The 17,411-nt window shown below is 52.4% G+C and overlaps 1 protein-coding gene across 1 annotated transcript in view; it reads left to right on the top strand.

The window, feature by feature from the left end:
• KCNK1 (potassium two pore domain channel subfamily K member 1) overlaps positions 1-16,111 on the top strand; it is a 38,902-nt gene extending 22,791 nt beyond the window's left edge. The window contains exons 2-3 of the mRNA XM_053912896.1: positions 12,792-13,187; positions 14,880-16,111. Coding sequence (XP_053768871.1) covers positions 12,792-13,187; positions 14,880-15,139 — 656 coding nt within the window. The 3' untranslated portion in view covers positions 15,140-16,111. The remainder of the gene's footprint in view (positions 1-12,791; positions 13,188-14,879) is intronic.
• Positions 16,112-17,411: the final 1,300 nt, after the last annotated feature.

Below are 17,411 nucleotides of genomic sequence, written 5' to 3'. Positions count from 1 at the left end.
CGTACTTCTGTTGCTGTAAACCCAGCCGGCGGTAATTTGGTACGGCTGCCACAGGAAGCTCACTCCAGTGTCTCAGGGACTCTAGCACGACACATTCAAGAAGGCTGTTGTGGACGGAGTCATTTTGAGATGCCTCCGTCACATCCCTGATGGAATTGCGAGTGGGGTGGCAGGCACGAGTTAGCTCAGAAAAGAGGTGAGGGCGAGTCGGTTTGGGGGTCCGTAGTACATACGTAGCTCAGTTAGCTGTAATTCGGAGTCTTGGGAAGCTTAAAAAATGTCAATTCCTTGTTCCTTCCCAGGCCAATGGACATAACTCTCTAGTAAAGTATTTAGGAGTTCCCCAGGTGAACCCGAGGCCGGGTCGAAGATGGTGTTTAAATTCACGGTTCTGATGCGATCCCCCACGGCGGAGCCGTCTAAAAGGGTCCCAGTGAGCCTAGACTCGGACCCCCTTGGATGGCCATGGTTTGGGGTTGGCACTCTTGTTTCTCTTTTTGTGGGACCGGGTGCCGACGGGGTAGAGTCTGAGGAAGGCTGGTGGAGGTTCTCTCCGCTGGTGGCTCCCCCGGGAAGGGAGGACCAGCGACAGACGCTGGGCAGGGTCTGCGAGCCCCTGAGAGTGAGGTGTGTCTGAAACCGGGGCGGCAAAGTGTTGCCAGAAGACGGAGGAGTCCGTTCGGCCAAACTGTGCTGAGAAGCTGAGAAGCGCGAGGGTGGAATTGAGTTCAGGATTTCCCCAGGTCGAAGCCCTGGGTGACCTGGGGAAAACAGATGTGCTTCAGCAGAGCAGAGCGGCTGGGGAGGGACGCTGGTGCGGAACCCCTGGTGGGGAAGTGCCCACACACCTTCCCACCAAACCCGGAGCAGTGTGGGGGGGGTCCTCTTCTTGGCTCACGGCTTCTGCATCACCCCCTAAAATCCACCACGTCTGGGAGTTAGACAGTTTTATTCAAAACGACTTTGTTGGACCAAACATTCAGTCTTTTGGAAAGTGGTACCTGACTCCCGTTATTCACGTGTCAGTTTTATAAATGGCGTGTCATCCATGCCTCTGCTCCTTCCATTTACCTCTCTCTCTTTCTATACACTTACCGCCGGTATTCCCCGCGGCTTCTGCAGCTGTTCGGCCCTTAGGGTCGGGTGTTTCTCCCCAGCAAGGTTGTTGCAGTTAACAAATCACAGCTGCTTCACGCGCGCTTGTGAGTGGTGGTGTCACACCTCATTGCCTGGGACACAGCTGGGGCTCCGCGAACCAGGGTTGACACTTAGGGCTGAGATAACCCAGAGGCAGACAGCACAGCTGCTCCTTGGGAGGTGAGCTGGGAGGTGAGCATTGTGAGGTCCTTTGGCAGGAGGGCACACGAGCCACCGAGGTGGATGGGACCCTTCCTGCCCTCGCCACCCTGCTCCTCCTCTGCTCAGCCCCGGGTCCTCGCTGTCCCAACACCATCGGGCCAGTAAACCTAAGTGCCGCGATGCCGTGGGACTGCCTCGCCTTCGGGTTCTGGTTCCAAGTTCTCGCTCCGCTCTGGCACCCTGAGCTCCAGGGACCCTTGTGTGCACCAGCAGTAGTTTCAGGGGGCAGTGGAAGTCCGCCCAGCACGGGCGGGGGCAGCTGTGCGCAGCTCATGGCAGTCCCCACAGCCTTAGGGAAACGGCATTTTCTGGGACACTGCACATCAGTGCTGGGTTGGGGAGGCCAGGGGGCGCTCTCTGGGCTGCACCGCACCGCACCGCTGCACCCTGGCGGGTGGAGCGGGGCTCCTCCGAGAAGTTCGTCCTACGTTCGGGAGCAGACAGACAGCTAATCTGGTTTAACCCCTTGGAAAATCTGTTGAGGAAATAAATCGCTTCCCCTGTCTGCATCCGGTCAGCTGCGGACTCCCAGGCTGCCTGAGGGTTGGACGTGTGCCCTCCTCGGAGAACAGCCCGAGGCTTTAACAGCTCCGTGGGGGAGATTGTGGCGGCTTCTGCGTCTGGGCAGGGCACACTTCCAGGGCTGTCTGTACAAAGGCAGGACTGGAAGGACTACAAAAATTCCAGACCTCCCTTCTAGAGCTTCTCTAGATGAAAAGCTGTGTTCTTACATCCACATTTCAAATCCTCGGCTTCTTTTGTTTGTTATTATAATCTTATTTTCAAAGATGTACCGAACGAGAGCGCTGTGAATGATGAATACTCCCTGCACCCACAAGCCAGCTGCGGGCACTCTGAAGGTAGCCATTCTGCTGAGATCCCTCCCACCCGCCTCCACGCCTTCCTTTTCTTTTTTCCTGGCAATTGTATCCGTGAACTTCGGGGAGGCAACGCAGTGGTACCCTCGGGGGCTTAGGACAAAGGTACGTGTTCGTCGTGGGCGCTGTGGCTCTGTCCTCACCTGTACTCCAGGACCACGGCAGAAACGGGGGCCTCTCCTTGTGGAAGCCCCCACTCACGTGGCTTCTGACATTGGCCCCGCACCCCCGGGCTGGGACCCAGAGCCGAGAGAAGTGATACTTCCCAGAAGGAAAAGTCTGCCTCGTTGTCACACACTTAGGAGAAGTGAAAAGTGCTGTATTTTTTCACACAGATAGTGTGATGATATCCTCCGAGGGCAGGAAGTTAGCATTGGAAGTTCCCTCATTAGGAGTATGTTCTATACTTGGGGCAAGTTAGTGTGCCAGCGACCCTGAGGAGGAATCCCGGCCCCTAAGGTCGGCTCAGCAGGTACCTAAGTGTCTGCACTACCGGGTAGGGTGCCGAGTGCCAGTCTTTTTCTCTGGTGACATGGGTGGTCGTCAACTGATGAGCGTGGACTGGGGTGTCACCTGCCCTTGCACAACGGGGTAGACCGTCTTCACGAACCCGGGGAATGGATTTGCTTCAGTGCTGTATTCTGGGCCCAGGACTGCGCCCTTCTCTGTGGCCTGCCCCTCAGGGAAGGACCCTATGGGTCGGTCACCTGAGCTCACCAGAAGGTAGCTGAGTGCAGCTTCCGGAAGAGGGCCGCCTGTCTCCGCCAAACCTTTCAAGTTCCAGAGGAGAGAGAGCTTGAACTTCTGAACTCACAGCAGGTGCTGTGGCCGTTCTGTGCCTCTGTTTGTGGTGATGCACCGCCTGCCAGAGAAGTGCTGTGGGGGGGCCTACAGTTCCCTCCTGCCGCTGACATTGGGACCCTATCAGATGTCGACGGGGTGGCCACCAGGCTGGGTCAGTCTGGGACGGAGGAAAGGAGTGAGAACTTGAGAGGGAGTGGATTTTTCTCATGGGTGGGGGGCGTCATTAGTACCCTCCCGAACTGCAGAGACCCACACAGCTCCTGTGTCTCAGATGGTTCCCCGAGTGCTGTTGTGAGGTCCTGGTCCTCAGGGACAGCTGTGACCAACGTGGAAGATGTGTGGAGGGTGTGGGGAAGAGGCAGACAGGTCTGCTGGCAGCCTAGGGACGGTGTGGCCCACAGCGTACATACAAGGGGAACCCCTAAACCAGGAACTTACTTACTAAAAACTGTGTATTTTATTCTCACATGTTTAAACTTCAGTCACCTTCAATGTCCTCTCCATTTGATGCAGTGTGCTTATCAAGACGTTTCCGCTGTTCAGAACAGTTTTGGAACGCATCGATTTTGATGCCTTTTAGTGCTTCTGCTGTTTTTTGTTTCACCTCTTCTGCATGGGCAGAACGTTTCCCTTTGAGGACATTTTCATCTGGGGAAAGAAAATGTCACTCAGGGCAAAATTTGGTGAATAGGAAGGGTGGGGCACGGGGTCATCCATTTTTGTTCAGAAACCGCTGAACACTCAGCTTGGTGTGGGCAGGTGCCCTCGTAAATCACCCATCGTGGAACGGGCAAACGCGTTGGAAGGGTCTTCAGAAAAAATTCACTGAAGCCAAACACAGCCTCTCACAACAACACCAGCTGGTGCATGGATACAGGTGGCATCCTAGAACACTCACCTAGCGGGGAAAGCCTGTACTACAAGGGGTCCACCTTCCAGAAGATAGTTCCAGGGTTTTTGTGCCCCCCTTCGTGTGGTCGAGATGCTTCAATGACTCTGCAACAGGAAGAGTCGGGGTCCTGCTGCCCGTCACTGTCAGACCCACTGAGCAGAGACGGGGGTTGGATCTTCGTGGGCACTTCACTCGGATGGCCGTCCCTGACAAACTGTCTTACATTTCCTTCAAGCCGGCCCTTTTTGTAAGGAGAAAAAAGTGTAGGTGAGGGGTTTGGAATTCAAGGAGAAAAAAGTGTAGATAAGGGACTTGGCATGCAGGAAAGAGGTTAATCAGATAAAAGATGTAGTCTTTCCTCTGCTGACCGGTAACTGTGTCCCGTGTCCTGGGTGATTTTCTTTATCTGTTTCCCGGTCCCTCCCTGGGACGCAGTGGCTCGAACTGCTTGTGGTCTCCTGGAGGCCGGGTGGGCCGTACCTCAGTTCCTGGAACCATAGCTTTTTACACGCATTAACTACTAAGCTTATGAACTATTACCTAACACTAAAATTTTCTGACTCTTGAATTCCCCATCACTGTTTCTTCGGGCACCGGTAGAGGAGTTTGCCAGCACTGCACTTGGTGTCTCCCTGCATTCCCGCTGGTTGCGGTCCACGTGGACTGTTTAGGTAACCGCCCCCCCCCTCCCCGCGGCGCCTCCCTGAGGCAGGGAGTGTCACTCAGGTTTGCCGGACCAGGAGATGAAGACACACGGCTGGTAGGAAGCGCAGCCCGGATTCAGATGCAGGGAACCGCAGTTCTCGGCCTGCCTCCCAAACAGCACCGTCAGTTTCCAGGCCTGACGTGGTACCTTTCCCCTGTGTTCTCAAGGTTCAAGAGCCTCGGCGTCTTTAAAGTCTAACGGGGAAAAAAATGACCTTATTCTAGGAACCTCTTTCCCCAAAAGATGTAGAGCCTTTCACTCCAAGTGGGAGTGAACGTCTGTGCGTCCCTCCAAGACACCAGGACCCCTACGATGACGTCACTGTGTGGAGTCCCAGTTAAGGCAGGCGTGGGGGTGTGGTTTGGTTCAGCCAGCGCCCAGGGCTCCCCCACACCCTACACAACAGGAGGGTTTAGGCCCACAGGGATGTCTAGCCTGGAGCTAAGCTTCGGGCCAGTCAAGGTTTGCATCCACTGTCTGCAGGATGGGAATTCAGCACCAGATAAATGGTGTCTTCTTGTCATTCAGCATTTTCCCCGTTGCCTTGGAGCCCGTCTTTCTGCCACAGGGCCAGGGGCCCGCTGCTCCCAGGGGAAAGGAACTGAAGCCTGGGGCTGTCTGCGCAGCCTTGGTGCCAGGGGAAGTGCCAACAGTGTGAACTGAAAGCCCTGTTCGAAGAGGACATCCCGGGGAAGCCTTCACAACTAATGACTTCTAAACCTGGGGGTGTCGCGCTGCAGGGTAATTCTGTCCAACATGCAGGCGAACCTCAGGGAAGAGGCTGCGGGGGAAATGCTGACCCAGTTCATAGGTCAGGAAGCCTCATTTTAAATATCAGGCTTTATTCAATCAACCAGTGAAATGCCGGGCTTTAGGAAACACCCCATTGTTCTGTTGCTTTCTTCAACTTTCCTGTTATCAAATTTCTAAGAAATGGTCAAGAATGAGTGAGAGGGGAAAGTTAAAGTAGATAAAAAATGACAGACTTGAAAATGATGTGAGATTCCTCGGCCGTGCACTTTCTGCAATAACCAGGCTTGAAGTCGGGTTGAAACCAGAAAAGCCAGCGTCTGTGCCGCCTGTCACCCACCAGACCCGATACGCAGAGAGAGGGATTGAATCTTTGTGGGCGCTTTATTCAGATGGTCGGCGATCTGAGAGGACAGCGGGTTTGTACCCTAGTGGACCATCTTACATTCCATTTTCAACCAACCCTTTTTATAAGGAGAAGAAAAGGCTGGGTAAGGGGATTGGAAATCAGGGACCAATTAATCAGATAAAAATCTGCAGCGTTCTTCCATCTGTGTCCTGGGTGGTGGGCATCTCACCCTGGAGCACAATGGTTCAGACACCACCTTGACCACTTGCCGTCCTCCTGAGACACGAGGGTGGAACTGCTTGTGGTCTCCTGGAGTCAAGGTGGGTCATGCCTTCAGTTCCTGAGACAATAGCTTTTCCATGCATTCATCACTAAGCTTACTAGCTATTACCCGAAACTGAAAATTTTCCAACATGTGAGCCCCCATCAGGGTTTTAACTCTTTCTTCAAGTGTCCTGGGCTGGGGGGCATCTGTGTGTGACACAGCAGCAGGGGGACATGGGCACATGCACCGGTGGCAGCAGCAGCTGGTATGAGAAAGGGGGGCCCCTTGAGGGCAGTGCCCCTGTGCAACGGGCTGCAGGGGACCAGCGTGGATTGCAGAGACCACCTGTTCTCTGGGAACGGGGATCAGGTAGATCAGAGACCACCTGGGCACTCCCTCCGGGGTAGAGCACCTGTGAACCGAGGTGGTGACAAGCCTTGGGAGTGACTCACGGCAAAGGCAGCCATGAGTAAGAAAACAGACTGGGCCAGGCTGAAGCTGCCTACTTCCAGGGGCCAGGGGAAGGCCTGGAGGGGTCGGTGTTCACCCAGGTAGCCTGGCCCTCCTCTTGGGCCACTGGGTCTGCAGGGCTGGGGCAAGTTTCTGGGAGATCTGGGCGTGGACTTGCCAGGCCCCTTGGCGACTGTTGTTCCTGGGTCCCCTCCATCCGGGAGTGCCACTTTATTGCAGACACTGGGACTTCTCTAGCTCTTACTTACCACGGAGTCGGCCATCACCCTCCTCTCTCTGCCCGTGTGCCTCCTCCCCAGCCCCTGTGGCCGGATTTAGAAGTGTGGGAAGCACAGGGCTCAGGGCTGCTTCCCTCCTGCACTTGCAGCTGGAACTGGGGTAAACGATTTCATCACACGCACAGCTCTTTTCTGTCAACTGCGGACGTGCACACTCAAAGAGCTGGCGTGAAGGTGCAAGGTGAGGACGCCTGACATGCGTTACATCTTCAGAACCCTTTTCCCAGGTCCGAACGGGAAGCGGGGGTTCACAAGGAGCAAGAATGGGGGTCACCTGCAGGTCCCAGGAGTGCGAGGTATCCCTGTGGTTACTCACAGGCCATGTTCCCTGGTGCTCTTAAATGCTCCCAAGCTCGTCTGCCCGTTGCTGCCCCCAGCGCCCTGGGTTCTTCCTGGTTTGGTTCCCAGAACAGCCTGACCCACAGGCCTTCCCAGAGCTGGGGTCCTGTTCGCTGTCCACCTGTGTTAAGTGTGTCTCTTTGTCCTGAGCTTTTGATTTCTTGCTGATGATCCTGAGGGAGCTCGCCTCCTGGGTCGGTCAACCCTAGAGAGTAAAAAGGCTCACCTGTGACCTGACTCTCCCTCTCTGAGCTGCTGTCCCACTGCCCCAGTGAGTGATACCAGGCCCAGCGGCCCCAGAGCCCGCCAGGTCACTCAGACGAGCCAGTCGCAAGCCCGTTCATTCTTGCCTGTTCTTTCCTGTGGAAACGACAATAAATGTGGCTGCTTGGAATTCTGGGAAAACTGCGCTACAATGTGGAGTAAATTTGTTACAGTCTCATACTGGGCCCTGGGACATGTGCTGCCTTTCGTGCTCCTGGTAGCCTGGCAAGGGCATTAAATGCCAGTGCTCAGTAGACAGTGCAGCGGGTATTTGGGAGGTAACAAGATTATTACCTGATTTCTTTAAAAGATTTTATTTATTTATTTTTAGGCAGGGAGGGAGGGAGAAAGAGGCAGAGAAACATCAATGTGTGGTTGCCTCTTTGCACGCTCCCTACTGGGGACCTGGCCAGCAACCCGAGCATATGCCCTGACTGGGAATCGAACCAGCGACCCTTTGGTTTGCAGGCTGGTGCTCAGTTCACTGAGCCACACCAGCCAGGGCCTGATTTTTTCCATAGGGACATGTACATAGAACTGTGGTGATTAGCAAAATACGCCCTTGTCTGACTGTTGGCTGTACTTGTACTACTGTAGCATGTAATACCTTCCAGCAAATGTGATTCAGCTGTAACCGACCAACGTGAGTGGCCCTGTGAGTACCTGGCAGAGTCGGGCTCCTGCACAGCACGGGGGACCTGAAGCCGGCTGTCAGCCACGTACTGGCCAGCTTGGGAGGAATGGCGGAAGGACGGTGGGTTGTTTGACAAAGTTTATTTAACGTACTTACATAAGGATTTCGGTCTTATGGAGTAGGGCATCTTAAGGCGATGCTGGCTTGTGAGAATGCGCAGCGGCTGTGTGAGAAGACATTGCCGCAGGGGAAACATGCCTTAGAATCAGGTGAGAAACAGGAGAAAGTATGAAAGACCAACCTGCAAGAGAAAGCTTCATTGCAAATGGGACTCTAGAGCTAAAAACGATCATTTAAAACCTTTAAAAATCAAACAGTGGCCCTGCGTGGTGTGGCCCAGTTGGTTGGGCGTCATCCTGCAAAGCGGAAGGCCGGTTTGAGTCCCGGTCAGGGCACACGCCTGGGTTGCGGGTTCAGCCCCCAGTCGGGGCACGTGTGAGAGGCAACCAATCAGTGTTTCCCTCCCTCTCTTTGTCCCTCTCTGCCCCTCTCTCAAAGATAAAGGAATAAAATCTTTTAGAAGTTAAATAGTAACAAGTGCCAGGGAAGAGAAAACATGCAGACATGAGATAATAGGGATCAATTAGAGGTAAGTGTCCCGTGAACACTCACACTCACACCGGCCGGCAACAAGCGGAGGCGGTTCTGTCGGGTGGGCAGAGCTCTCCTGCCTTCTCTGGACAGCCGAGGCTATCGTTCCTGACTGCCGTGTCCGGAAACTCGCGCTGCAGAAAGTGCAGGGTGCTCTGCCCGCCACGTCCAGGCCGTTTGCTGGGACCCTCCAGTTTTTAAATGCAGAAGAGCCTCTCCAGGGTGAAGAAGCAGGTGGTGTCCTAACTAAGACTGTTGCTCCCTGTCTCTTTGGAAGTGAGCAAGGTACCATCTGTGAAAGGTGGCGGCCAGGAAAAGCAGAGACCGCATGCACGTCTGTGAGTTCCTCCACCTGGTGCCTCCTGCCATCTGTGCCGCCTCCCCACGTGAACTCAGTGTCACGCGCATTGCAGCCTTTGGCAGCCTTTCCCTCTCTGGCAAACGAACTTCCTTTCCTAAGCAAAGGAACAGAAGCTGTGTGTTCCTTGTCCTGTCGGTGTGAGCAGAGTTTTGCCATCTGTGGGTCTTTGGAAAGTACTGCTATAAAGAAGAGAGTTAGGAAGACCTGTTCCATGCAGAGGATCTGGAATTTAATAGTTTATTGAACTGGGGGGAGAAAAGCTTATTTCAAGGAAAAGACAAAAGTTGAGGAAAGAGTCAACTGGACGTGATGCCTCGTCATGGTCGTGCCGCCCTCCTGGATTTGAAATCACTCACGGCCCAGTGTTACCGCTGTCCCTGACTCCGGAGGGCACCGTGGCCGAGAGCCTGGAGAGAGTCGTCCTCTCCCTCTCGGGGGGCGGGGCTCACAGTCTAGGGGGAAAGGGAGAGCGAGTAAGCTCAAGTCCAGGACTGCAGACTAAAGTTGGTTCTACAGAAGAGACATTGAAGCTCATTTCAGTAACTCTACTGGGGTTGATTTCAGAGGTTGGTGTTCTTCTTCTGTAGCTTTTTTCCCCCCATGTATCAAGCTAATGTATGGAAGCTACGTTGTGCCTATCCGTCATCCTAGATAATGTACGTGAGAATGTCTGTTACGAGTGCAGGGTCACAGCGGGTGGGGGCTGGTGGCAGCGCGCCTCTCAGAAGAGCATCCAGGCCGTGGGGAGACACTGTGCATGGGAGCCTTGCTCTGAGGTGCTGAACAGAGGCCCCAGAGGTTTCTCAGGGGGACTCCGACGTCAGACAAGCCGGCAGAGTCCCCGCCCGGGAGTCAGCTGGCAGACTGTCAAGAAACGACCTTTCTTAAGAGGCCGTCCTGAGTACGGGCCCATTACACATAAATCCCAGTGTGCCTAATGGGTGTTTGTACCTGGGGGTGCCATCTCAGGGCCCTGCGCTATTAAGTCCGTTTTTTCAGGAGACTTCGTTGTGTTCAGTCTTTTGAGCCCCAAAATTCTATGACTAGCCTTCAAAAATTTTCTATGTAAGGGTTATTAACATTTTGCTAGTTCCTTCATGGTTTGTGATAGATTTTAATATGATTATAAGATTTTAAAATATAAGTTTTGCTTTAGGACACAGGTGGCAAACGCAAGGCCCGCGGGCCAAATCCGGCCACAGCACCGAGCTCCTTGCCTGTAGTTAAGGAGTGGTTACATTTATACAGTCCTAAAGTTATTTCCGCCCTTTGAAGGAAACTGCGAGGGTGATGTGGCCCCAGGTGATGTGACCCCTGCTTTATGATTTATCTGGGGATTCAACTGGGTGCACTTGAGTAAATTCTGCACCCCTCTCTGACGTTCCGCAGGACTGGGGTCCCCACCTGAGCACCGAGGTGTCTATTGCAGAGGAAGCCCAGCACCCCGTGCAGCGAGGGAGGTTTTCCGCGGGGCAGCAGTGAAGGTGTGGGAATGCAAATGAGCTGGGAAGTTGACATTTACTTTGTGTTCACGAGACCATGTAGGCATCAGGAGAAGCGGTGTCCAGTAAAGATGTGCACGCTGGTGGTTTTAGGGTGGGAACGTGTTACTGGCCTAACACAGTTACAGCAGAGAGCCGTCTCCAGAGTCTTAAAAACGATTCTCTCTATTGCTTGGAGAGAGCATTGAAGTAAACGGAGATTTAGTTCATTCTAATAAAAAGAGCTATCATCATCTGAGAGTAAAAATGACATCCTAAGGTATTTTCAAACTACAAATTTATTTACTTACTACTGGAATCAGAGTCATGTAATTTATTGGAAGAGGTAGGCTGGGTTAAAATCAGTGTGTTATATATACTCTCAGGAAAGATCACTTATAAAAATGCTCTAAAGAAACATTATAAAATCGTGGATTTGAAGGCTTTTTACCCAGTGGCACTGATTCAGCTAATCTTGTCTCCCCTACACAGTTCCTGCTGAAGTTGAGCCCGCTGCCCCAGACTCCCCCCAACTTCTGCCTGAGTGCTCTTGTCTCCTGGTCAAAGTCTCCTAACCCTATTTGGGGATCGCTTTCCAGTTGCCTTTGTTATGGTGAAATAAACTTCCATTTTCAGGTTCTGTTTCCACGCATCTCTGACCAATAGAACTTCCTTCCTCAGTTACCGGCATCGTCGAGCTCTGATTGGCTGGTCCTCTGTGACGTAAGCTGCTTCACTCAGCGTGCAGTGTCCTTCCTCGGTCACGTAGTTTTGATCCTGCTAACTTTCGTAGGCATCATCCAGCCTGCCTCCACCGCCCTCCTGTTACCGTTCTCCGCGTCCTGCGGCGTGCCTGCGCCCCCGTGATTATTCATTACCGTTCTCCGCGTCCTGCAGCATGCCCAGCGCCCCCGTGATTATTCGTTTCTGTTTTCCGGGTCCTGCAGCGTGCCCTGCGCCCCCGTTAACCACGCTGCACTCGTGGCAGGACCCCAGGAGCAGCGGGCTGGTGCTCAGAACCATGGTTCGTAGCCCTTCTGAGAGTCTAAGCTCTGGGATCACTCCACGGAAAAATGCACGTGTGTTTAGGTGTGCACGTTGCACACGATTTCAGGGCGCTCCTGGGCTCCTTGCGGCTAGTTTGTAACCATCCTGCCTTCTGGGACGCAGATCAGTGACCCTGACCGCCAGGCAGCTGCTGTGCATACGGGAACCAGGGAAGACGTGTGGCCACTGGGCCTCACCCAGGGGGTGGGATGAAGCAGAGAATTTGGATTATCTGTAGCTGAGTATTATTCAGAGTCATTTCTTTTTAAGCAGGATGGATATATTTTATAAGTCAGATTTTGAAACCACCTTTCAATTATAATTGCAGATGTGACGATTTTTCAGAATCTAATTTCACTCACAAAAAAATGCTTTTAGGTGTTTTTTTCCCCGAACAGACTGGTTCAGATGGGTCGGTCCTTCCGGGTCGAAGTGCTGGTGGGATTCCTTAAGTCGGCACTGGGCCCAGGCCTGGCGGTGCGCTCTGGCTGGCGGGTGGGGGACTGACCGGAGTTGGGAGTGGCTGGGACCTGGTGGGAAGTGAAACGAATGTTTGCTGCGACCATTGGCCCTAACGGGTGTGTTTTTAATGTTTGTTTTCTGGAAGTGATGGCATCCGAGACCCTACGGAAATGAGCAAGAGGGAAGAGATAGTGTTCTGAATGTGCCATTTAGCCAGATAACTGAGCAGAATAGTTTAAAAGAAGTGCTCGAGGCTGTGAGGTGCTGTGTTTTAGTCTTCCTTTTCTCCCTCTTGTTTGCGGTCTGCGTCTTCCCGAGCCCACCTCACCCTCGCTCCCGCTGGGCCCTGGTAGCCCGGCCCTAGCCGCCCACCTCCACCTGCAGCAGTCTCTGTGAGCATACATGGTGAGCAGTCTGTTTTGGATGTGAGTGTAGCCTGGCATTTGGACACTAAGAAGGATCCTTGTGGGGGTGGGGGGCAGCATGGGAGGAGGTTGCTCCAGCCTGGAGAAGTAGGTGTCCTGTGATGTGTTTTCCCTGGTGGGGCCCTCACTCAGCACACAGAACTGCTGCTTCAGCCTGACAATGAACTGGAAACCAGACAGCTGCTAAGATTTTACACGTAGGGGCGGCTTCCCAATGGCACGGCCTCCAACGTGGAATTCACTGTGATGACAATTACAGTGAGCTTCTGCGGCGTCAGACCTGATGCTTAGCCCTTCTAGTTCCGGAGGAACAGAGATGGGCAGCAGGTGTGTCTTATTTAAAAGTGCCTTCCGCCCCCCTTGCTCTCCTCGCAGGTTATGGCCACACGGTGCCCTTGTCAGACGGGGGAAAGGCCTTCTGCATCATCTACTCCGTCATCGGCATCCCGTTCACCCTGCTCTTCCTGACGGCGGTGGTCCAGCGCATCACCGTGCACGTCACCCGCAGGCCGGTCCTCTACTTCCACATCCGCTGGGGCTTCTCCAAGCAGGCGGTGGCCATCGTGCACGCCGTGCTGCTGGGGCTCGTCACCGTGTCCTGCTTCTTTTTCATCCCGGCCGCCGTGTTCTCCGTCCTGGAGGACGACTGGAACTTCCTGGAGTCCTTTTACTTCTGCTTCATCTCCCTGAGCACCATCGGCCTGGGGGATTATGTCCCGGGAGAGGGCTACAACCAGAAATTCCGAGAGCTCTACAAGATCGGGATCACGTGTGAGTACCGGGGCCTGCTCCCGCTCCCCGCTCTCCGGTGTGCGTGAAACATTGTAAATAACCTCAGTAAATATGTTTGTATGTATACACCTTTCTACTTTGATACTTTTCCAAGAAGTGGGATTTCTGGCTCAAAGGGAATGTGCCTTTTGGTGACTCACAGGACAAACTGACCCAGCGCCTTCCAAATGCCGTCACGAGTCCCCAGGACTCCAGAACTCTGTACTTGTGGCAGGCTGGCACTGGGCTGGTGGCATTCTAGGAGCCCTGTGGTACATGTCACTGCACTGATAAACAAATCTCCTTTCACTCCATATGTTAGGTAAAGCGCTACCTCCTTAGTTTGCTTTAATTTTTTCACGACTCAGGGAAGTTGAATACATTTCTATGGAATGTTGGTTAGCTCTGTTTTTCTCGTGTGAATTCGGGTGGTATAAACTTTGCCCAGCAGTTTGACTTGCTCAGTTCCTCACATAATACTGGGTCCTTGCAGAGCATTTAAGACCGGTTGTCACGTGGGGCGTGGATTTTCTAGGCAGTCCGCCTAGGTGTTCCCAAAGGTATGTTGTTTGTGGATAGGAGAGACTCCTCCAGCTTTTGTCAGAAAACCCATGGGTGTTCTTGGCAGCAGTGAAGAGTTGGACTAAATGATGGACCAAGGGAAAAAGGAGGGACTTGCCAACTAGTTTGATTAACAATGTTTTGCTATTTCTAAAATATGCTCTATAATCAACCCCTAATAGCCAAATTCGAAAGGCACTAAAACTGTTACTTTACATACTTAAGATAATCAGTCTCCTTATTCCTAGTATGCTGCCGATTCTAGCTTTCCTGCCCATGTATTTTCTTGAAAATCTCAAACACCATACCACTGGGACATGAAATTGGGAATTTTGTTCTTAGAGTTTTCATGTTCTGTTCCTTTTCCAGGATGAATTTTTTTTTTTCTGAAAACTGATTTTAAATGGGTAGAAACTGACTTAAAGTTACCTGGTTCCCATCACAGATTTCAAGGAATAGCAGTTTACCTAAAGCAACAGGTTGTCTTAGGCTCTTGGAGTGAGACGCTGGTAGAGGTTGTCGATGCACGGTCCATGTGCCCCGAAGAAATAAATAAATAAAAGACGGTCACATGATGAAAGCCCACTCGGCTGCAGGACCGCGGTGGAAGGGTAACTAGCCGCGCACAGAGCTGTTTAATATCTACGTCGGTTCTGAAAGGAATCGTCGTCTGTAAAACTGTAATTTCTGTCGCTGAACTTCTCGTTCTGTAGGGGGTAAGGGTGGGAGTACTGGGAGCCTCCAAGGTGGCCGGCTCTGTTGAGAGCACTTGCGATAAAGCAAAACTCTTCTAAAATGTCGCTGGCCTTTTGGGAGCCACTGCGGATACATGGGAGGTGGAGAGCGCCCCCCAGAGGTTTCCCTTGGGTAAGCACAGTGTTCTCCCTCCGACAATTCCACACCAGCCCCAACTATTTTTTTATTCTCAAAAATTGCACCATGTGAGTCTGAATCGTCCAATTTTGTGGAAGTCAGGCCTCAGTCTTCTCAGGGTCCCTCCTCTTTGAGCTCTGGAAGCCAGGGTGTTCCTAGAAATCAGAGACGCATTTATTCATCCATCCCCCGGCACTTTGTGGTGTGACTCAGTTTACCCTGAAAGGACCCCACTGAAACACACGTTCCTCTCCACAGGCTACCTGCTGCTTGGCCTCATTGCCATGCTGGTCGTCCTGGAAACCTTCTGTGAGCTCCACGAGCTGAAAAAATTCAGGAAAATGTTCTACGTGAAAAAGGACAAGGACGAGGACCAGGCGCACATCATGGAGCATGACCAGCTGTCCTTCTCCTCCATCGCAGACCAGGCGGCCGGCCTGAAGGAGGATCAGAAGCAGGACGAGCCCTTTGTCACCCCTCCATCGCCTGCCGACGCTGATGGCCCCGCGAACCACTGAGCCTCACGCAGGGCTCTGTCCTGGGGCGCCGGGTCAGGCCCCGAGCGAGGGGCTTTGCTTCGGTTATGTTTATGACCCTGTGAAAGCCAACATGATATTTTAACGAATATCTACTGTTTGTGATGTTAAAAACAAAACAAAGCAAAATGAAACAAAGGAAGCTTTTACTCTGGAGGACTGTCTAATGAGATATGTACCTGTAATTCACATGCGACAGAACTATCTAGACTTGCTGGTAGGCGAAGAGTACCTGAGGTGGTGCGCTGCTGTGGATAGAAGCAGATTTTATACTTTACATTGGGGACTTTGGGGTTTGCATTGAAATCATTCAGCTGATGGCTAAATAGCAACATTTATATTTAAAAGCAAATAAAAGCATAGAGATTTGTTTTATAAGTAAGTTGATGTGTACTGGTTTGCATGTGCCCATCCAAATGATTATTTTTGTAGAACCTAAGTTAAACCTACTATTTATAATGCATAGGTAACCAACCATTAACCGTATACCTAGAAAATATAAATATGTTTATATCCTGTACATACAGTTCAGGTCACCAGATCTCAGCAAACTTCTTAACCCAAGATTATAGATATTTTTTCTCTTGATTTCTCTTTATACTTAAGAATCGAGAGTTGCTAAAGTAAGAGAGTAATATAGTGAGAAGCAAATGCCAATAGTATTCTGCTACAATAAATGTTTCTACCCTCTTGCAATAAACAGTGCGATATCAGATGTCTCGAATGTCCGTAAGCATTTCTCTGGAGGTGGACACGCCATGTAGAATACAATTCGTAAACTGGGTTGAGATGTTTGCTCTGAAAGAGCATCGTGATTTGCTGTCACCTAGACTACAGAGCAGAATGCGACCGTGGAAGCCCCAGATGAAGAGGTTGTCAAATTTACCCGAGAATTTTTAAATTTATAAGTGGAAATAAATAAAAGTTATAGCTGGTTGCAATCTTGCACTTTAATATTTCAAGAAAAGTTTTCTTCCATGTGGGTTACATGTATGAACTCCTTTGTAGAAACCATAAAGGCAATATGTCAGTGATGTGCCAGGACATGATTCAGGAGAGAAAATCAGACAGACCCTGTGTGATAAGGAACGCCCAGTGACCGCTGACCTCGCCTCACTTCTCACAGGGCTGCCCCACAGATGGGGTGGGAGGTGTTGCTAGAACTTATCCCTTGCTTATGAGCCCAGCCGGCTACAGGGCCTCCCCTTGGGACCACTCAGAACCTGTGCTGCATCGTCATGTGCCCCCCCCAACTCCGAGCACTGGTCCCCGCCCTGCTCTGTCACCGCTGGTTCAGCCTTCAGACACCGGATGCCCTGGCTTACAGCAGGGCCCTTGTGAGTCGTCTAAAATGCCATCCTGTGTGAGCAGCGAAGCAGGTCAGGACTTCCCTGGCTGCACAGCCCCCGCGCTGCTCCGGGTTCCTGCGCTGAGCTGTCCTTGGCAGGGCCCCCCTGTGATGAATTGCAGTCGGGTCCTTGGTTCCTCCCCAACCCCCCCCCCCCCCACGCCCAGGTTCCACTGCCCTGTGAGCACAGTTGTCTCTCCATTCCATTGCGCAAGTCAGTCCTCAGCGGGGCAGGGAGTCAGTCGAGCAGTGGAAGGGAGGCGCCTTCGAACAGGGCAGTGCGTTGTGGACAGGATGGTCCGGAAAGTTCAGTGATCACAGCGCTGGGAACGGTGCCCAGCCCAGGAAAATGCAAGTCACGGAAGCGGTGGTTACAGCAGGGCTGTCGTCATTTTCCACTTAGTGCAGGAGGAATGGCTGGCCTGCCCCCACGAGAGGGGAGTGCAGATCTTACGCATGTGACCGAGCCTCCAGGAAACGGGCCGCGTGGGGATGGCGGTAGCAGCCAAGTGTAGACCTGACTTCTCAAAGCTTTCATGAGTCTGCAGGGGATACACCGTGCCTTAGTGCCCTTCACACTGGTTCTGTTGTTTTTAATGTGAAGGGTGAGGTACACAAGCTTACAGCTTGGAGCAAGTTTTGCTTCCCACACGCTGTCAGCTTCTAAATGTAAGGGAGTGTCGTCCCTGGACTTTGTCATCCGCCAAGGGACAGACGCTGCCCTGTGGTCCTGAGGGACAGGCATCGACCAGGATGGACGCTGGGCCCTCTCCTTGGAGGTAAGTCAGTGGACCACAGAAAGAGATCTGAATGATGAGAAGGAGCCACTGTTGGGCAGGAATGTTCTAAACAGAGTTCCTCAGAGCCCTACGGAATGCCCGGAGGACAGAGAAGCAGCAGAAATCA

Source organism: Desmodus rotundus, chromosome 10 (assembly GCF_022682495.2).
Source record: "Desmodus rotundus isolate HL8 chromosome 10, HLdesRot8A.1, whole genome shotgun sequence".
NCBI classification, from domain to species: domain Eukaryota; kingdom Metazoa; phylum Chordata; class Mammalia; order Chiroptera; family Phyllostomidae; genus Desmodus; species Desmodus rotundus.
Note: the sequence above shows the minus strand (reverse complement) of the source record. Positions and strands in the feature narration are given on the sequence as shown.